Source organism: Pagrus major, chromosome 9, assembly GCF_040436345.1.
Source record: "Pagrus major chromosome 9, Pma_NU_1.0".
Classification (NCBI taxonomy): domain Eukaryota; kingdom Metazoa; phylum Chordata; class Actinopteri; order Spariformes; family Sparidae; genus Pagrus; species Pagrus major.
The window spans coordinates 12,333,595-12,355,927 of record NC_133223.1 but is presented as its reverse complement, the minus strand read 5'-3'; the positions used below and the strand labels follow the sequence as shown (position 1 = coordinate 12,355,927).

Genomic DNA, 22,333 nt, shown 5'->3' with positions numbered 1-22,333 from the left:
ATAACAGCAATATAAAAAGAAACTAAGAAAACGCAGAGGGCAGTGTCACTGAAAGGCCACATTGAGAGGGATTCTTTTTGTATGAGTCATTATTTTGTTTTGCTTTTCAGGAAAATCCTGCATAGGATACCTTTAGGTACAGTAGTAAAGAAAATATAGTTACTTTCCATCACTGGTCACCACTGAAATGTGTTTTGTGTTAATTCCTCGATCACTTTGACTACCTACACACAGTAAATTCACTCTTTACTGAGTGCCACATTACTCGCCTGGTTATTTCCCCTCACCGTCACTTAAGTCTAAGCTAGTTACTGACGAGCTTTTCAGATTACACTTAAATTCAAACTGTTACACCAGCCAGTTTCCGGCAGTGATGGTGGAGCTGATTTCCCCCAACTCTTGGTACTCTAAGTGCCTGGAAACAGGGGGAAACCCACACCGAAATAGCCCACCATTAGTAGTTCATGAAAAACATGCACTGGTGGAGGAGCTCAGTCTGAAATCTGAGCCTTGGTAAACACTTCTGGTCAGACTGAAGCTACAGCAACATGTTTTTCACTGTCTGACCATCAACAAAAAGAAATCCACCTGTCTGGCGTTCAATCAAAACATGTCTGACTGATTCATACTGAGTGAAGTTTAAAATAGATCCATGCTGCAGTAAGGGATAGGCTCATGATATGAAGACGGGAAGGCAGGCTGGCATAGAAAGAAGAGCTGACTGATACTGCATGCCCAAGAGGAGTTGTCTATGAGCACAGTTTGTTCCAGATACCAGCCAATGAATCACTGTTCAAAAACTGTAAGCTCTACAAGAATGGGGAGAATGCGAACATGGATGGAAAAACCGGCTGGGTTAGTTTCTCTCTGTCTCTGTCCCATCCTACTTCCGTCTCCTCTTGTTGGTACCAAAACGCCCTGTCCTGGAGCCAGTGGTGGAAGATCTATTCGTATGATTTGCTTAAAAGCAGCCTTTCTATGCAGTGGTAATACTCCATTAAAAATCCTGCTCTGCCATTCAAATCCAGGTGGTATTATCAAGGAAATATAATATCATTATATACAATGTATTTGGATTAAAACAACTAATTCATTCATTTGTAAGCAGCATTTTAATGTTATTGCTTGTTGAGGTCTCGATGTGGAGCTGATTTTTGACTTTTTTATTATAGTATTGGGTACATTTTCCTCTGAAATTTAGTGGAAGAGTAAAGTGGCATCAAATTGAAATACTCAAGTAGAAGTGCCTCAGAATAGTACTGAACTGCAGTACTTAAATGAGGTTAGTTACTGTGTTGGAAAAAGAGCTCAAAAATATCTACTGTTGGTGTTATATTATCATATTAATGTCCCAGTCACCACATAATAAAATGTTGACATTGTACGTTTCTGCTAACCACAGACACATATGATACGTACAATATGTACGTTTCATATGTATCATATCAACATTTCTACAATACGGCCGGGCAAAAAGTCTGCCAGGCGAGAGACGACTGTTTGAGACGGACATTTGTAAGCAAGAAATCACGTGATATTTCTAATAAAGATGTGGGGACATTTCCTAGCCAAGTTTGTGTTGACAAAACCATCTATTTTGAGCCAGAACAGGATTTTCTCCTAGCCCTACCCAAGTGGTGTTAGTGTCTAAACCTAACCAGACCATAAGCACAGAGTTGTCACAACATTAAATGAAACATCAACAACATAAAGAAACGTAAAGTTTCCTTATATCTGCTACTAGTTATCAAATATTATCAGAGTATTAATACTGATACATAAAAAAACATGCAAGAAAGCAGCATTTTAATGTTGCGCCAAGGTGCAGCTGATTTTACTGTAACCACTATTTGTATACTGTTGTGTTAGTTGAATCTTGAACAATTCATCATATATCATAATACGTTCATAGGACTTAAATCTTAATCTGGCAAGTAACCAGTAACTGCAGCTGTCAAATGAATATAGTGAAAAGTTCAGTAGTAGTATAAAGCAGCACAAAGTGGTGATACTAAAGTAAAGTAGGCCATAAGTACCTCAGCAGTGTACTTAAATACTGTAGTTGAGAAAATGTAATTATGTAATTTCCACCACTGCCTGAGGTCTGGTCACTCTCCCACTCTACCCAAATCCCCTAAATCCCAAATCTGCCTCAGAAGCAAAGCTACACAAACACAATCCAGTTAGGGAGCAAAAAAAAGGAGGTCAGCAGAGCAAATGTGCACCACTGCTGAGCAGAGATCAGATAAGAACAGGAGCTGGTTTCGCTTTTTCAACAGGGCTGTCAATCAAGGCCCCACCTCACTGACTTTCTCTGTTCTCCTGTGAGAGACCCTTCCACTTGTCAGAGGACGCGCTGTGCCTGAATGCAACAATGAAACCTGGATCAGGTCGGAAGGGTTTTCTCGATTGTGTGTCATGTCAGAAAGCTGAGCATCCACCGATTACGGCGGGTGTCATCATCATCCCACAAGGCTTCAAAGAAAGAGAGAGAGGGGAGAGGAGGAAGTGGAAGGAGGCGGAGGGGTGGTAGGAGTGGGGTGCAGCACTATAGGAACAGGCAACTTGAGTGGGAACTCTAGTACTTGTCATCACAGCTGCATGTTGCTGAAAAGTGTGAGGCACGGGTGTCTCAATTCAGCAGGGAAGCTGGAGGTGAAGCAGCAGCAGCAATTAGAACAACAACGGTGACAACAACGCACACCACAAACAGACGGGTGGAGCTGGACAGCCCTGCTCCTGTACATTACTTTATAAGGTAGTAAAATGAGGTGTCACTGTGGAAGAGAGGAGAGACCATTTCTGTGTGTGCGTTTGAAGGAGGGAAAGAGTAAGTGGTCCCTCTGCAAGTTTTTGAAAATGAAATTCATAAAAAAGATCCTATTATAGCAGTGAAGTAATTCCTGCCGTAGATTTAATAAGATTTCTAATCTGATCAAATTGTCATTTGAAAACACATTTCTTATGTGCCAAGCCACACGAACCACTTAATGTTATGATTCGAGGCCGGTAATGTTCACTAAAACAAATTATTCTGCTGATGAGCAGCACTCAGTGTAGCACATGAGCACGAATATGTGTGGCACTAGAATCGTGCCAGTCCCTCTCTATAAGCCCCGGACATTCCCATTAAACGAACAGCAGCAACTATTGGTTCATCACCTGGGTGTTATGATACGGAAGATTTGATCAACCTGCTGAGAATTTGGTGGCTATTGAACCGAGATGTGGACTGGAGTCATTGTGACTTGGACTCAAGTGATTGTTTTGATGACTTGCAACTCAAAGCAACATTATGTAGAAATTGCCGTTTTGTGCGATTTGGCGCCCCCCACAGTTTCTGAGTGCAACAACACTGTGGTAAATACAAATCCCAGTGTGTCAGACGTAATGTAGGTGCCAACTACAAACAAAACTCATTACGTCATAACAATGTTGTGTGTTGAAAATGTGTATCTTGAGGTAAACATGTATGTAGCGCTGTGATCCTACCCTCTCACTAAAGTTAGATTGTTGGAATATGGAGCAATTCAACTCGTACTTCAATAAGAAAGTAATGCTAACAGCAGCTTTAATATGAGGTTCCAGCAATCTTAGTTAGACAATTCAAGTGGATATCTTCCAAAGTAACTCTCTTATAGGTGCAATGTTCCCTCTTTTTGTTACTATCCTTCCACGACAGCTGAACAGTGAGTATCCTAAACTGTTCAACAGGCCTTTTTCACAGCAGACTTTCTGACTTGTTATAGAAAGAAAAGCTCAGGTGTTACTTGTAACGTTAATAATGGCTCTGTTCTACTCACACGCTCCAGGAAGTCATGACAGTGTGACAGTAAACCTGAACACACATAACCAGGATCCTGAAACTGAATTGGAATTAAGCTGTCGTCTCATTTTCACAGTGCGACCTGTCAAGATGTCTTCTGTGAAAAGGGCCTGTTAAGTCTTGCTGACTTGTCTACTAAAAGGGGAAATCCGCCAATCTTACATCAAAGTGTGTCTCAGGATCTTCAGGAGTATGAGTGCAAATGTGAAAAAAGCTGTGTAAAGCCTTTTTGTCTCAAGAGGGAGCTGTGTGAAGTCTGATAAATTTGCTCAAGTGATGTCACTTGAGTCAGTGACCTTTGGGTCTGAAGTAATGACACGAAAAACATTACAGAGAAGAGAGTGGAAACGACGGGAGAGACCTCGAGTCTCTGATGAGTGCTGAATTCAGTGAGATTTGACCAGAATTTAAACACACAGATACACACACTCTCTAGCTGCACGGCTAATGTACAGTAAAGTAATCTGGCTGGGAGAAATAAACACTCACGCAGGTAACATGAATAGACTCAAATGATCCTCAGGTCAAACTTATGTCACTGTTGATACATACACCATTATACAACCACCACTGCTGATGAAAATCTATCCGATGAGGCACAAATGTTCACAGATGAGATGATGTTATAAAGTTTTATTCTTGTTAAGTCTTGTTCACTGACTTCCCTAAACTCACGCTAAATGTGTGGACCTCTCTGGGTTTGAACATTGGTGGAAACATTTAGAACAATGTAAGCACACAACTCCACACAATATATAAGGTTGAGTTGTTTTAAGACATTTCATTGCAGAAATCTTACATTTTTCTGTAAATACACTTTATTTTGACATGAGCATACAGTACAGTACCTACTGCCTCGGGTTTCTACAGGCCTGCATTTTAAGTAGATCAATTCAGTAGTTCGACTTTCATTCCTGGCAGTGTAGGCTGCTCTACAAATTGTCTGACACGTTTTTTAAACTGGACCATCAGCAGTATTTTATAAATAGCCTGCTGTGATCATGATTCAAATACCTCGGACACCCTACTCCAAAACTGAAACTCTGACCAGGCTCTGATAGGAAAGTCTCACCACATGTGTGAGGCTACACATTTCCCACTACCATTAGGCCTATATTTTCTGTATATTTGCTTCTCCCACCTCCCTCCCTCACCCTCCTCTCTCTCTCACCCTCCCCCCTCTCTCCTTCTCTGTCTCTCAGATGGCTGCCCACCATTGAGTCCGGTTCTGCTCCGAGGTTTCTGCCTGATAAAAGGCAGTTTTTTTTTCCTCGCCACTGTGCTTGCTCGTGGGGGAAATGTAGGGTCCCTGTAAATAAATTAATCAAGGAGCGTGGTCTAGACCTGCTCAATCAGGAAAGTGTCATGAGATGACTTTTGTCGTGAACTGGCGCTATACAAACAAAGCTTGGTCAATTAACTGATTAATTGATTGATTGATTCTCCTGCATAAATGTCTACACGCCGTTTCAAAGCCTTTTGCTCCTGAAATGCCACCTGTGTCATTTATGATAACATGACACACATATGAATTTTAGTCATTTCTTTAAAGGCCTCTGACTCACAAACACTCACAACGGAAGCTGAAAAATGTAGTGATTGCAACCCGCCTTCCTTTCCTAATCATACTGGCTGCACTTGAACGCGTCCGTGCGCTCTCGAGTCCGGGTTTTGTGTGTGTGTGTGTGTGTGTGTGTGTGTGTGTGTGTGTGTGTGTGTGTGTGTGCGTGCGTGCGTGTGCCTGTGTGAGTAATAGCGCTTCCCCGGTGGATGCCTCCCTCTAGCCTATAACCCATTAAGTGTATTCAGGAGGCGGAGGCGAGGGGAGGGGTGTGGGGGGCGCAGGGCGCGGGAGCCAGCGGCACGCACGCTCCATTAGCGGACCCACTGCCGCGCCGCTCTGCCGGTAATTTGCGTTAACGAGATTGGAGCGAGGCCGGTTAGCGCGATCTCCCCGCGAGTATCAGCCTCTCTCATCCGCCTCCCCACCGCCTTTCCGGCCTTGTTTTCCGATGCAGCCCGCAGCAGCAGCGGCGCAGGAGACCAGGCGGACGGAGAAAGACGGAGAATGTGTGCGGCGCTCCGTCCGTCACACACTGTGCTCTCTCCCCACAGCTCCGTTTTCCGCTGATACCCAAGCGCCATCATGTGGACCAGGATGGTACTCAGTGATGTCATAAAGTAACCGGCCTCGAGATGTTCAACAAAAAAAAACCTGTCACAGTTTTAGAAAATAAGAATCACATTTTTTTTCTTATCTTGTCTCTCTGTCATCCTTTGAGCGTTTTTTTCTTTCTCTTTCTTTTAATGCTGTTCACACCTGGTCAGAACATCCTTCCTTCATGACCCGATCACAAGCTGACAGCTCTGAGCAGAAGTGTGAATGCACCCATGAAGCATTGAGGACACATTTGTGGTCTGATCACTCAGACCACATTCAGAGGTCGTCCGGGACGCTTGCTTCTTTGCTTGTAACGTGTCAACTGTCGTCGCTGCCAACATTTAGCCGCTGTTTGACCACGCTGTTTCAACTGATTTTACACTCAATTTATGAAACAAGACAACGTTTTATTGACAGTTAACACGTCAAATTTTACAAATACAGTCAACAGTAGCCCATATAGGCTACTTTAGTGTCGTCCGTGGAGAGAGTCCCCAAACTCCCTTAAAAAATCGCTTGGTTTTATGAGTTGGTGAATTAGAAGAAACTTTATAAACTTTGTAAGAAATTCTTCAGCATTATGGCCTTCTAGTAAATTCGGCAAATGTCATACATAGGTTCTTTCTTTGTTTCGTCCCAGTGATGTACATTTAAAGTGGGCACTTCAGGACACTTCGTAATACTGGGACTGAACAGGGCCTCTGAGGGTTTTTTCACTTCCCATCACATGTTGTTGTACGTATGTGTATATTAATGTTGTATATGTGTAAACCAATAAAAAAATATGTTATTATAGAACAAACAATATTTTGTTGTACAAACATGATGAAATCAAAGAAGAGCCTGTATATGATAAACATGAGTCAGAGTTTCATGTGTTGCTCTGCTGGTTTTCCCTCAGGTTGGGACATTTTGTGCATCAAAGGCAGTCTTTTATTCCCCAAAATAAATAGCTTATTTAATTTTGGCCTGAAAGAATGTCAAATTCTTGGTGTTTGTGTTTTTTTTCTTCTTTGGTAAAACAAACTTGGTTCCTATCTGTTCATGCAGTGCTGCAGAAAGGATTCCTTTGTCATCGCCAAGTGTTGGCAAAAACTGTGTGTTTGCTCTGGATTCCTCCTGGTTTGTCTGTGTCCCAGTTGAAGGTTGTGGCCACACAGTTTGTATTATAATGTCAATCTTCCTCAGTTGTGGGTTTCTCATGGTAACTAGATAATCTGCCACAACATCTAGTGCACATCTGTCCGTCTTGGAATGAGGGAAATTCTCTCCACCATCTCCCCCTAATTATGAATTGTACGTTTGATTAATTCAACCCAGTGTCTGTTGTTTGTCGTGTTGACTCTAAGTGTGTGAAGGGATTAAAACAGGCTATTTCTTCTTTTCTAGTTTCTCATAGTCTGGATTTGTTAGGGACCCTTCACTGCTAACACAGAGTTCACTACTCTAACGCTAACACTGGTCTGATTGTGGAATTGTGTGTTTTTCCCCAGTTTGGTGAGGGTATGACGATTATTATTTTGAAACTCAAAGTTCTTTTTAAGTCTTTTCCTTGTCTGTACTTTTAAAATTTTGAGTCCTTATGTATCCTTTTTTTTTCTCTTAGAAACTACACAGCTGAGATGAGATGTTTCGGTCTCTATCAACAACTGAAAGTCAACCAGATTTAGTTTTGTGGACACAACTGAGTACAGGAAACTCATGAACAGGCTTCACTGCATATGGTGTTCTGTTAATTGACAACTCAAACACAAACCTAGTCTATTTCTTCATCTACAAGTTCCACGTTTTGGTTTTCCCATTAAGAGCGCGACGGCGCGTCTTCTATGTATTTTCTTGTCCTCGTTCTTTGCTGCTTGAATCCTACAGTCAGATGAAGTACACCCACCTATACACAGATACCTTTATCCACACAACTTAGCCTCCACTCAGCAGGCTTTAACCTTCAACCTGACCTCTTCAAACACTAACCCTGAAGCAAAAAATATAACTTGTCCTCATTAATGTGTGGAAACAGCCCAAATGATCACTTTTTTATGTCTTCCAAATGATAAAACATTTTATAAATAAAAAAAATACTATTAATTTTATTACTTTGTAGTAAAGTTTACTACCATAAAAAAGGTTTCAACCCCAGACGCAGTCCTGTGAAGTGACCTAGGCCAGCACAACCATCGCTCACATACAGATTTGGTAAATACATGTAATAAAAACTACCTGTTTAATGAATGATTTCATATTTCTAGAGCAGTCTCCATCACAGGAAAATGAACAAACACCAAACAAACGTGTTATTATGTATATTTATTGATAATAAGACCACTGATGGTGACTTTGTCAATAGTAGACAGCAGGGTGCAGTTGTTTTTGAGTGTCTGGTGACCCCATGTGTAAGCAGGATGGTATTACAATTTAGTATTTACAGGACAGTATCAGTTTGGGGAAGGAAGAATTGGGTGTTGGAAAACATACATTCACTAAATAAATGTACAGCTTTAAAAGCAATAGGGTTTGAAAAGCCACAACCAAATACTGACCAAAAGTGAATACAACAGGATCCACAAAATGTAGACGCTCTCTCTCTCTCTCTCTCTCACACACACACACACACAAATACTCACACACTCACACACCATGTCATTCAAGGAGAATACACACTCATGGTTAAAGAGACAAATGAAAATATAGAAATAGATGGCACACACTCACACACATACCGAAAGAGAGATAGAAAATCACTTGGTGAAACTGTAAACGTAATGCCAACCAAACCGTAAGAAAAATACAGCGAAATTGAAACAGGTGCACGTCACTCTCAACAAAACATTGGCCACAATTATTTTTTCAGTGCGATTTTCCTATAAACTATCAAACAAATACAGATTAACAGCACAGAGTGCGGAATCAAAACCGTGACACGACATTTATACTGATTAGCATATTAGGATGAGAAACATTACATCATATAAATTACATTTCCAGTAAATATCTACAGATGATAATGACGATAGCATGTTGATGCACTACATAGAATGCTGTAAATACTAGATGAACACTGTCGGAGTCCTGCGCATCTCTAACGTTGACTTCTCTCACTGTAACACACAGCTGGCAAGCTCTTCCACCAGAGGAAAACAATTCACGACCCTAACAGACTGAAATCAGTGTTTCACTGACGTCTTGCGGTTGAAAGGCATGCTAACAACCAGAATCCTGGTTTTGTTGCACCTGTAGTCACATCAGTTACACCTCTATGTCACTGCAGGTGAGAAACTTAACCAAAAGAGCTCAGCAAAATGTGATTTTCATCTGTTTAACTTGGTCTTAAAAGCATAATATATATGCGGACATGTTGGAATTGAGTCAGTTCTTCAGGCTGACCTGGTGCGTGGACGTGTGAAATTGGCAGGATTTGAACCTAAATCTCTCATCTTCGTTCATCACACAACTTCTTCTGTCACATCAGTGTTCTTTACCATCTATGAAAGCCCATTTCTGCCAGTTAAAGAAAAAAAAATAGTGAAAACTTAGCCCTGACAAAAAAAGATCCCACTGTAAGTCATAATTATGACTTTTATCTAATAATTTTGACTTCTTTATCTCATACTTATGACTTACCATGGGAATATTTTTTCATCAGGCTTAGTTTTTATCTATATATTTGTCTCTAACTGGTGGAAATGGGCTTCCATACATCACTCTCTCACATGACAGCAAGTTTTTCTCATGCCCTTCAAGTGTGGCTGCTTTAACAGCTAGAGACACTGCTGCCTTACAAACTTTAAAGATAACTCAGTGTTAGAGGCCTGATTTTTAATAGTGCTACGTTTCGTGTCAAAATTAATTCTTTCCAATGAAAGCTCTGTAATGAGTGGATTCGCTAGTGGAGACTAAATAGTAGAGAGTTCAACTGTGTATGGTGAATTTGCACCAGTGACGTAAAGAAATCAATCTCATCATGGATGTATGTATTAACAGAACTGATGGAATACTGGGCGAGCTAATGCAGCATATTAGCTGTGTTTCATCATCTACTTTAATAATTTAAAGGACCAGTGTGTAGGATTTAGTGGTATCTAGCAGTGAGGTTGTGGATTGCAACCAACTGAGTACCCCTCTACTCTTGAAAGGCCCTCTCTAGAGTCGGTGTTTGGTTTTTTGTTTTCTGGGTGACTGGAGAAACATGGCGGTGCAACATGCGTGGACAAGGACCCGCACCCTCTGTAGATATAAAAGGCTCGTTCTAAGGCAATGAAAACACCTATTATAACCTAATGAAATCATAATTATGAATATTATATTCGATTTCTGACAATAGCTGCCCCTAAATCCTACAAACTGGACCTTTAACCACCACTGTTGGAATATATGGGGATGGCTTTCAGACAGTTATGAGATAGGAGTCGATTGTTAAACTCAGATGGTTCAGTTTCCAATGCAAAAGATTTGTTCCACAGCTTAAATTTTTGTTTTGGTTGATGAATATATTTCTTTTCCCCCCAAAACCAATTGAGTTTCAATAAGCATCATTGTAAGAGGCTGTAAATTAGGTGGAGGAGCATTATTTAGCATTATTTAAGTTACTGGGGGAGTTTGAAAAAGGTTGTTGTGTATTTATCCCAGATTAAAGCTGATACTGATACTGAATTACAATTTTAACATGTAACATATCTCATAATTTGCTATTAAGTTAAAATATCGGGACTAAAAAATGACGGGCCTTGTCTACAGGTAAAAATACTTAAACAGTTCTCCCTTTTTCCTTTGTCAGTTTCCTTATTTTTCATATAAACTTAAAACATCGTCCTCAGTGCACGTAATCAGTTCACAAAATGTAACAACCATAGGAATATACAATGGTGAGCAATAGCAAAGTCAAATGCAAAACTAAAACTATCTATTAAAGTATTACTTTCAAGCTTTAGTAATGTCATTCTGTACAAAGATGTGCAGTGGTCCTCTGATGACGGTCGGTGAAGCATGCTGCAACCAACTGAGAAGCCAAGTTGCACCCAATCGCCTATCTGAGACCAACACCGCTGTCAACTCCGACAACCCTGGTGTACCTGCTCGTTGTAGGTTGTAGGCTGTACTGATCCGAGATACGTGCTAATGAGCGACTTCTACATCAAGCAGCAGTGTGATGTGTGATATAGAACGATTTGATGCAACAGCAGTGAGTCAAGGAATGGTGCTTTACAATAAGATACATTAAGATATTACATTAAGATCACAGGCAGAGAGACGGAGGGAGGTAAATTCCAATACAGACATGTGATAGTGTTTCGGGAATTTACTCTTGTCATGTGTCAAGGCTCTTTGTCTCTTCTTTCTCTGCATCTCCCTAAAAAGACAAAACCACACGGACAGAGGAGTTAGATGTGTTTGTATTAACCTGCAGTCATTGGGTTTATTGTATGGCCACTTGGGGGCAGCGGAACAAGCTTAAACATTGACATTTTATGGTGAAAATGTTGGCAAACAGTTGCCTATTTACACACCCAGTAATCACGAATCAACATGTGTATGTATGGAGTTTTGTTTCAGGCCACATGATGCATTTAAGTCCAATTCTGACTTTCCTTTCAGCTCTGTTTATATCCCCACCAACTCCTGAGGGAAATATCTGGCTTTATAGCAGCTAAGTGCTCCACAATGTTCACTAACTAGTTGCTATCTTTGTCTGTCTGATGGTTGGTCTTAGGCAGGTAGCGTACAGTAGAGTTTTTTTTGCTGAAAAAAGCAGCTAATGAGAACAGTGAGGATGAAACAAATCAGGAAAGTCATGAGCTGTAAAACTAAAAAACTGTGCTATAAGGTGCTAAAACACTTTGTAGAGATGAGTTAAAATACATAGTTGGTCATAATTCTAGTGGTGGTTTTGTCACTTCCAGTCAAATCTTTTACACTCCACTAATAATCTAACTCATTGTTAAAATAAAAGTGAGTGCGTGTCTTTAAATGTGTCTCACCTGCCACGTCACATCAGCTAGACCATCTCATACTGATTGGCTGTGATGATCCTGGACAGACAGCAGGCCAGCAACATGCCAATCAGCTGAAAGACAGACAGAAAACAGGCATTTAGCTGTGTTATACTGCACTAAAGACAGCTTTTGAGTCCCCTCCTACTTCTAGCAATGATTGTGCCGTCTGAAACTGTCCGAAGACCACAGTGAGTAAAAATGTGACGGAGCAATAAAAGCCCCGAAACAGTTTGGGGGTTCTGAGGGGTTAACGGCTTCTTGTTTCATGCAATGGGCCTTTTTCCCAGCAGACTTGTCATAGTGGAAAAAAACGCAATGGTTCAGTTTGCATTCAAGTGTATGCATTCAATCAATTAATCAATGTAAGTCTGGACAGTGAGCCATCACGCAAAATACCAGGACTCTAACACTAAAGCCATAAAATGGAATTCAGACATCAGTGAAGTTATCATTTAAACCTGTGCTTTTCTACTTATTAAAATGTTTTCCACAAAAAAATGCAGATAAAACAAAATCTCTTTTTTCTACAAAGTAATCGAATGGATTTCCTATCAAACCAAAGCTGGCAGCAAACAGTGTAGAGAGGAATGTAAGTTGTGTCTGTTGAACTTGTGTTTTCAGTCATTACGGCACCATATTTAAACATAGATTATTAATCCTTAAACACTTTTTATTTGCACATCACCACCTGCAAAACATTCAGTATTTTCAGCTCTTACCTGTGAGAAAGCAATCCCAAACGTCACTCCTGCAATAATGGCCATGTTGGTTTCCATGAATGAAGTGACCAGCTCATAGCAGCCCTGTAACACAGGGGGCAGGTTAGTTTGCAGAGGGGTCAGGGACATGTTATATGTGCAAATTAGGGGCAAGATGGATAACTGGGAGAATATCTGAGTCAATTGTTAGAGTGTGGAAGAGAAGATGGTTTGAAAAAGTGAGTGAGCACCTGTCAGATGTAAACACACCTTCTTTATAGAGTACTTCATAAAGGACATAAATAATCTAGCAGTAGACAGGCCAGAAGTAGGAAGATACAACCTAACATACTGACCTGGTGGAAAACCTTGCTCGGGGCTAGAGTTGCATTGCGGAGGTCGTCTGGGTTGCAGTCGGAGGAGTTAAAGCAGCAGCTGGCAGGAATGCCGTTGGATGGGTAATACACACTGCCAAACCAACTGGTGTAGTTAGACACTCCACAGCAACGCAGCTACAAACGTACAGAAAAGAGGGCATTCGAGAGCAGATGAGGATTGAAACATAAGGTGGGTATGGTTTCACATTTTTTGAAAAGCAAATCCTACGTGAAGACCAAAACAATAATGTGTCTGTCTTCCTCTGAATAGTTTTCCGACTTCCCGACCTTGTCTTTATCACTTAGGCCCTATTAGTTCTTACAGACAACATAAATCTTTAAAATCATCTCACAAAAATTGGGGTTCATTTTTTTGTCAAGGCTAAATCATTTCCAAAAACAGCCGGGTACTGTAGTTTTTACTAAATGCTAACCGAACAGGAGTAAATTGTGCATATAGTGTGGACTTCTTTCAGCTGCAGACAAATACATATTTTGTGCTGCGTGAGTATTTATAGCGTCATGACTCATCATTTTGTTACTGGTGGTTTATTTATGGTTTTCTTGCCTGATTTGACTACTGATATCTCCGGGGCTGAGTCACCAAATAGGAGTGCTAGCTCCTCCGCTAATCGAACTGACGAGCTAACAGCAGCAACATTGTAGTCTAGGTTAATGTCAAGGTGTGATAGCAAAGACATCTTATACAATCAACTTTGCATTAAAAGTGACATAACTGGTGGACTGACACTGAATGACAGCAGTCATGTTTACGGTGAGTGTCATGTCAAGCTTATGCACCCTTCAAAATAAAGATTTCTTCTTTTTGGTCTTCTCATGAGATTCACTGACAATAAGAGGAAAGACAGAACTGCTAGTCCTTTAAAAAATGCAAACTATTAGCATTAAGGGCTGTGTTTTGGTTTGTTGCTGATACGTTTATTAGCTGTTTGATGATTTCACGTCACAGGGACTTACCTTGTGCTGCAGGTTATCAACAGCACGGCTCGCCTCGTCCTCTGCATTGTAGTTCAGGACGGCATCGGTGTATGTCCTGTGAAAGGTTCCTTTTATCTGCAGCATGCAGACATACGCACATAATCACACACGTTAACAGCATAAGGGCACTTTACACGGCTGTAGCGTTGGACTTATAATTGGTTAAACGGTGTATTGCATGCTGACCTCGTGGCGAAACACAAATCCAGAGATCCCAGCCACTAACTCAGCGAGGAAGACCAGCGACAGAAACATGGCATACTACAGAGAGAGAAGAAGGGAGGGGAGATTTGCATAGTTTGCATAAAAACCCTCTGCCTTAGATGTGTATCATTTGCCTATGCACACACCACACACACACACACACACACACTTGACCACCATTAACTGAGCAAAGTGCCCTGCAGCATCTATTGGATTTCAGATCCCTCTCCACAGGATAGAGGTCAGCCATTATTCCCTTTATCATGTGACCTGAGGCTAATTAATCAACATCCACAACACTCTTCTCTCCTGCTGCAACTGAACACCCCACCCTTCCTCCCACAACCTCTTACCAGCTTCAGCATCCATGGGCTTCCTCTGCAGGTGGCGAAGCATCCGAACAGGCCAAAAACGATGATGACGGTCCCGGTGCCAATGAGGACGTACGGGGCGTTGGTGGAGTTGTCGGCTATCAGAGAGATGTACGGGCCCAGCATCAACTTCCCCCATACTCCAACTGCCAGCAGGATGGCTCCTGTTATCTGGAGGGCGGAGGGGGTTGGAGAGATGGATGTAACAGAGAGAGCACAGGGAACAGAATGAAAGCAGGGAACAGGCCTTTATCTCTGCACTTTTGCTATGTTACAATAGCGGCGTTTTAGCAGCGTGGCGAGGGGGGAGGAGGAGAACGAGGATCAAGGTGGAACAAGAAAGGAGAGCAATTAGAGCAAGGAGGAGGAGACGGGAGACAGAAGACACAAATATATCTGGAGTGCGGGATAGTGATCACCTGCTTTATGAATATGCCTGACTCACACACACGCGCAGGAAAAAGAGAGGAAAAGAAAGAGGACACGTCAAAGAAGCTCTTTGATCCGAGGCGAGACGCTTCCTCCTGTTGCGCCTCTCTTAGCATTTCAAATGAAGGCTGCGGATAAAAGAGCGTGTTGTACGAGGCAGCTGAAGCGGCGTGTGTCTCAGCTGGGTATGTCTTGCTGGCACTGGAAAGAGAGCGGGGTGTGGAACGGCTGCTGATGATCTAGCGGGGGCCAACTCATCACACTACCCTCCTTCCATCCAAGAGGAGGCCGCTCGCCGTCCTGCTGCCAGGCCCTCTGGTTAGAGAGGGAGCAGCCTGTACGGGTGTCTCTGTGCACCCTGAAACCTCTACAAGTGACGAGAAGAAGCTCTCGGCAGAGAACCAGCCAATGTGACTGAGACAGCATAGGAAAGACTTTGTCAGTTTTGCTCTTTGTGTAACTGATCCAACTCAGACTAGTGTCATGGTGCGTAAAAATGGCAACAATACAGAAGAATACATAAAATGTTTTTCACTCCCTCTTTGACTATAGTTTAAAGTCTCTGCAGGTTATTTACTGTGCTAACAACTTGCACTTTGCCCCTTTGGCAGGGTGTGCACTTAATGATTGGGCAAAGGTTCCCCAGTCTCTGCCGGTCTCTTTGACTGCTGTATTGTTCTGAATTCGGCAGCACAGGTTGTTATTTTAGACTTCGTTTAGAGAATGCCAACTACAGCGGACCACAGCAACTACTTTTGGCTGAACTTGATCGCGCCTCATGCAAACATCCACGCACGGATTTCCAGGGCAATACCAATACACACAAGAACAATGAGTTAAGGGTGAGATGATAAGAAGGGTTACAGTGAGAGCAAACACACACACTGAAACACGCTGAATGGCAGCTGTGGAAGAAAGGAAAGGCTATAAGACTATATCGCTGGTTTAAGAGTTAACATTTTACTATCACAGAGGACTAAGAAACCACTATATTACATTTTGGGGGGCATTTTTGCTTAAAAAAAAACAGCTGAACTCATTGATTTATCAGAATTGTTGTTAGTTTCCCACAATAATCACTAATGTATCCACCCCTTGTATTTGTGGCTTAAACATGTAGCTGTGGTTTCCTGTTACGTAAGCCAAACCTGTATCGGTGGGTACTATTGACGATTTGTGGGCAGTTAGATGTGAGATGATAAATCCTCAGTTGCATGACATTCGATGGAGCTGAACCACACAGAGCAAACAGAGAGCCACTACATTTTCTAATTAAAATCATCTCACGAGTTGGATGTTTTTGTAATCTCTTTATCTGCGATCCTCATCCTGTTGTGTCCTGTACTACTAGAGCTGCTGTGCGCACAGATGGCTGACATTTTCTATTGGCCTACCAGTGTTCCGGGTTGGTTTTTATATCGTTTAATGTAAATCATCATGTATTTTAAGTATGTATAAATATCAAGTTACTGAGACTGCATATCATCTGAAGGAAGATTTGTTTTATATGGTAAGAAGCCAATCTACAGTATATTGTGTCATGATAACGTCATATCGCCCACCATACTTTGAACATAACTGCAACTCAACTTGTAGTGTCGCGAACTTAATGCACGTCACCTGTTTTAACAGCCAATCAGTGCATCGGAGCAATATCCGCTGTTTGAGTCAGTTACAAACTGTCATTCGTTTTTTTGGGCCGAGGAAAGAGAAAATCATCTCATCAATTTGTTTGAGAACAAGCAAGTCCGTATGACACAAGTCATAAAATTTTAATTTACTACTACACTGACAACTCCACTGCTTTTCCTCTGCTCTGCCGTCGCTGTCTTGTCACTCGCTATCTCCCACTCGCTCAACGCACACACCTTTTGTTATCTAATCGTTAGAAAAACAACTGTAGTGAAGCAGCTTACTATCACTATGCTCATTCAAATTTTATGATGCAACAAATTCAATCAAGCTATACAAAAAAAAAAAAGCCTGAAAAGCAGCCATTTAGAACGGAAGAAGAGAGCGTAATTGCTATGGAGATGATGCACCGCCTCGTCTAGTTGCAGTGGACTGGAAGGGTTTTCCGATACATTGCATGTAGTTGCACGTTTCAACTGGTCTTGTCGTGAATCTTTGGTCTGGACAGAACTTTAAATTGTGGATATCGTTATATTTTGATGTAGCACAAATATTTTTTTTCCCTGGTTTTAAAAGCTGAATTACAGTAAAGTGATGTCATTTTCTGAACTTCGCAGACTGCTCTACTTGTTCTAATACTTGCCTTCACCCACTTAGTCATTATATCCACATTACTGATGATTACTTATCAAAAATCTCATTGTGTTAATATTTTACGATAGTACCAGTAGTCTTCCCAATATTGCAATGTTGATATTGAGGTATTAGGTCAAAAATATCCTGATATTTGATTTTGTCGCCCAGTCCTAGCATGTATGGATTGTATGAATATCAGTCATACTGCTTTCACTGACTATCTACACACTCTGATACCATGGCAGCAGTGCACCTGGGTTGAGCTTGTAGAGACAAACAAGTCATTCCGAGTTAAGTCACACGTCTGTGCTCACTGAATATTCGCATTTCTTACTGTCAGATGTGCATTAACTTGAGGGAATTAACTGTTTAAAATACAAAAATGTAAAATAATTGGTTATCTTAACAGTAATTACCGGTAAACAGTATCATCTGAGAAAAAAATCCTATTGTGCATCCCTAAATGGATCCCTTCTTTCTGTCCGTATGAAGTGAAGGACGGCAGGCTGATGACTTGATTCTTCAGTGACGACATCTACTGCTTCTATTAACAGTGATTTTCACAGCCAGAGCATGTGACCGTCATTAAAGAGAACGGAGCTCTAGATGATGATGTTTATATCATCAGCAGCAAAATGTCTGGCCTTTAAGAGCTGCTGTCGCACACAAATACGGGATCATCTTGTCGGTGCTGAAGTGTTCATTTTAAAGCCGACAGGGAAATCAAGGAACAGGGGCGAGTTATCTAGACTTCATGTCTGTTGCTGAATCCCAAACAGCCTCAGACCCGCTTTCTCCTCCTCCTCCTCCTCCTCCTCCTCCCTGGAGCCCCCTCCCATCCCCTTGCCTGTTTTGTTTGAAATTCAATGCCAGGCTGGGCACCCTGGTTACAGCACAGGGTTTAAAACAGGTCACCCCCTCTTCCCTCCTCCTCCTCCTCCGGCCTAATAAAGAAGCAGAAGGTGCGATGACAAAATATGCTGGCGAGGACACCACGCGGGCTCCGCCACCTGCTCTGCATTTAACCGTCCTGTTTGTGCGCAAGTATGGCGACGTAGCTATTCACACTTGGGACATTATTCGCCGCGACAAGCTGATGACAGTGAGGCCAATTCGAACTCTGTGCCAGTGAAGCTCTCCCCGCTGCACCCTCGGGGCTGGAGAGAGCCACTGAGCTGTGAGACTCTCGTGCACTTTGGACATCTGAAACCTGATGCTGTTGATGTAAGCGAGCGCCAAGAGACGGCCCAATCCTGACTAAATATAAAAGTTCATATCTGTGGCACGGGCAACATGTCTGCAGTGCAGGGACACACAGCACAGCTCTTCTGTTTTTAAGCCCTCATGAACACACCAGGCTGATTTCAGTTCTGTGTTTCCACCACAACCGTCTTCTGCGATCTCGAAGGGTTACTTTTGTTCAAGGCCAAGAAGCAGCAGTCAAGCTATTTTCACTTCCTCCAGTTGCTCAGAGTGAATGAACCCTTCAGATCCTAAACACATTACGGACTGATAAATCTCTTCCAAGTGCTCTTATTGGATAGACCTACCCAGCTATATCTGGATGCTATCAGAAATCCAGCAAACAGGAATGTCAGTACATACATTTATGGACAAAGGTTCATCAAACTGCCTGTCCGTTAGTCACACAGTATTGCGGTTACCTTTGCTAACATGTGGTCTTGCTTGTACTGCTAGATCAAATTTGAAGACTCGACTGGTAATGGAAAGGTAAACAAAGGCCTGTATCCAAACCACTGAAAAGCAAACAGTGAATGAGAGCCACTATTTCACTTCTCGAGTTAATCTCAAAGTCATTTCTCCCAAAATTGGAAGCAGTCGACACCAAATTTATTTGTTTCGAGAGATGCTTTCTGAGTGATACGCTGGCTCAAATCCTGAGGACCCTCAACTACAAAGAGTGTTAATTACAGTGAAAACACGGCAGAATCCATTCTTCCTGCCTGCTTAGCATTGTGAATACAGCTTTTTATGAATCTAAATCAGAACGAGGCTTCGCAACAATCCTCCAGAGGAGGATCTCAACTCTTTGGTATAATTTGAGGCTCTTGTGGTGCTGTGTTTTGTATAATTTAGTAGGGTGTGTCGAATGTTTTTTTTGCTCCTCCATTATCCAGTATGTTAATGTGGTGGGCAAAATATCAAGCAGGGACGGGGGGACCAGCTGGGTACAGGTGCACGAAGGAAAAGGAGAGGTAGTCTACACAAGACGTTTGCAAGCTCCCAAAAAAAGGTTCATAAAAATGATATGTGGGTGTTATTTTGTATCATGTAATATATTTATTGTAAGTGGAGCTGTGATTTTTTTGCCTGTTCATCGCCTGCTTTGTGTCCACAAGGATGTTTGCCCGACAAAGACCTGCTTGGTCGATACATTTCAAGGTTTTAGTGCGCTCTATTTTTTCCTTTGTGGACAAAATATTAGAAACACTGGCAGCAATTTCATTCATTTATAAAGCAAAAAGGTAAAACCCCTCTCCGGCTCCAGCTTCTCCAATTAGAGGATGTGCTGCTTTTCTTTGTCTAGCATAATAGTAAGACTGAATATTTGGATTTTGGACTGCTGGTTGGACAAAAAAAACATGGTAACACTTTATAACCATCACAATAAATGGTACATTTATATCTAATTAAACTTAAAGGTGCTATTTGTAAGAAAAGTTGATTTTTGTGTCTCACACGCTTTGGGAAGGCGTCCTTTGATCGAGAGGGGAAACCCAGAGCGTCATCATTTGATGAGTTGGGAATGAGACTCAAAAATCAACTTTTGTCTTTCAAATTGCACCTTTAAGTTAACAGTATCTGGCTGTTAACAAACAATGAAATGCATTATGAATTTATCAAGCAGTTGTAAATGTTTATAACGGCCATCCAAATAACGTTAATAGACGAACTACACAGTATTTATTAAACAATTACAAGTATTACATATACACCATTGTTTCACAGTGAAACAGCTATGAATTTAGCTTTAATTAACTACAAATGTACCATTTATTAGTGTTGTTTATTAAAAAGTCTCACCATAAAGACATTTGCGAGGGTGACGGGTATTTTTTAAACTCATTTCTGACCTAAAACCCAGGAGACTTTTGTCCGATTCATCGATAATTTAAAAATAACTGCTAGCTGCAGGCCGGGCCTTCTAGATTGTGCTATATTTTGCAACCCCAATACAAAGCGCAACCTCAAAATATGGAGTCAACATTGAAGTATAAGTATTTGTATCAGATATTTCCTGCAGTACTGTTGTATTCTAGTCACATTACATTCAAAGTGTGACACTTTTACACAGGCTTTCCTGCAGAAACAAACGGCCTCACTGTGTATCAGTGTGAGAGTACATAAAGGAGGAGCAGGGTCCCTTTAAGGATCTATAGCAGTAAATGTACAGCAGCGTTGTTGTGTGGTCACAGTGGGCCTCAGCGCACAGAGCAGGCCGGAGAACAGTCAAAGCGCTGCGGTGATGTCCACATCCTCCACCGCGCTTACTGACAACAACCGTGATGCTATGTGCGCCGTGTTGCTCACACCACTGACGCCCAGCACCCGCCATATGTGTAACCCTACCACCAGTTACATCATACCAGACGATCATTTCCATATGTTAAAGCTAAAAGCGTGGGCGTTAAGCCAGCGCTGTCGACCGCTTAGCCCAAATAGACCGAAACAACGGCGTGATTCCGTCGATGATGCTGGCACCGTCCACCCCTTCATCACGCACCACACACACACACACACACACACGCACGCACGCACACAGCGGTGGATTAGGATGGATTGCGATCATTTTCCGCAGGGTTCCTCTTTTTATAAAAGATGATAGAGAAAAGGTTACGCACCCAGAAGACGAAGGAGTAGACGATGAGCAGGGTTTTGAGGCAGGTGATGACCGGTTTAGTTTCCATCGTGGAGCGAGCGTCGGAGCCGTTGTGATAATAACGGAACCGTCTGTGCGAAGTGTCGCGCTGCAGCCACGCGCTGATGCAGCCACACAGCGTCACCGGAGCAGCGCATCACACCAGCGTGCGTTATGATGAGCGGCGTCTCAGCCAGTGTGAGGGGAAGACATGGTCGTCTCCATTGTTCAGTGTGCAGCTTATTGCATCGTCCTCATGCTTAATGTTTGGAGGGGTTGTGTGTGATAAGAGACATCAGGAGGGAGTGTGTGATCTCTGGTCTGATACTGAGGTGAAGGCTGATTTTAACATGCAGGAAAATGCACCATTCAACCATCATGCAGCTGATTCAAAAATGACTCAGACCACATCAAGTGCAACATATGCTCCATGTCAAAAACTGCAATAAAAATACTATATATTAATATTATTGTTAGCTTTCACTGGGTTGCATTTTTCATCCGACATCTGTCCTGATAATAACTGTCAAATAATCATTCATTTTCAGGGTTTCAACCCTTTAAATACCTGTTTGTTTATATGATGCCTCTGGTTTTTTAAATGAAAACAACACAAAAAAATCAGTCATTTTCCATATACTTAATATACATTATTTTTATGGCAGTTTTTGACATGAAACTTTTTTTTTGTAGGCTACTAAATGTGGTCTTTCATCAGTTGCATGAGGGTTTTTTTATTATGAGGCAAAGCCCCCTAGGAAACAACAGAAATAGCATGTATTTCGCCTATGGGACAAAATACAGGTAAATTACCCTATCTAGTGAAAAATACTAAATAGTAAAAATTACAAAAACTCATCCAGGACCACAGAATGAAAGCTGCACGATTTTATGCTGTAATGACAGTGGGATGAAAAAAAAATGTTTAAATGGTGCATGATATGTACAACAGTTTTAGCTGTCTGTCTGTAATATACACTGGTTGACATTTAAAAGAAAAAAAAGAAAAACAAACGCCTTGCCAAAATGTACTCAATATGCATTAATGCAGCCAAAATGATCCAAAAATGAAAGTTGAAAAACACAAAATGGATCAACAGTTGCATGCAGATTAAATGTTGTTAAATGTGTTT

At 41.7% G+C, this 22,333-nt stretch overlaps 1 protein-coding gene across 2 annotated transcripts; it reads right to left on the bottom strand.

Annotated features, from left to right (window-relative positions):
- Positions 1 to 8,276: 8,276 nt before the first annotated feature.
- On the bottom strand, positions 8,277 to 21,355 carry LOC141002163 (tetraspanin-7-like). 2 transcript variants are annotated; one of them, XM_073473363.1, is made up of 8 exons: positions 21,184 to 21,355; positions 14,606 to 14,794; positions 14,235 to 14,309; positions 14,028 to 14,123; positions 13,029 to 13,184; positions 12,694 to 12,777; positions 11,960 to 12,045; positions 8,277 to 11,331 (listed from the first exon to the last, which is right to left on the bottom strand). In XM_073473363.1, exons 1-7 carry the CDS (start codon positions 21,247 to 21,249, stop codon positions 11,977 to 11,979), a joined length of 735 nt encoding a protein of 244 aa, XP_073329464.1. In that variant the 5' UTR covers positions 21,250 to 21,355; the 3' UTR covers positions 8,277 to 11,331; positions 11,960 to 11,976. The 2 variants fall into 2 exon arrangements, with proteins under 2 accessions (XP_073329464.1, XP_073329463.1); XM_073473362.1 differs by lacking the exon at positions 21,184 to 21,355 and adding an exon at positions 15,043 to 15,294.
- Between the last annotated feature and the right edge of the window lie 978 nt (positions 21,356 to 22,333).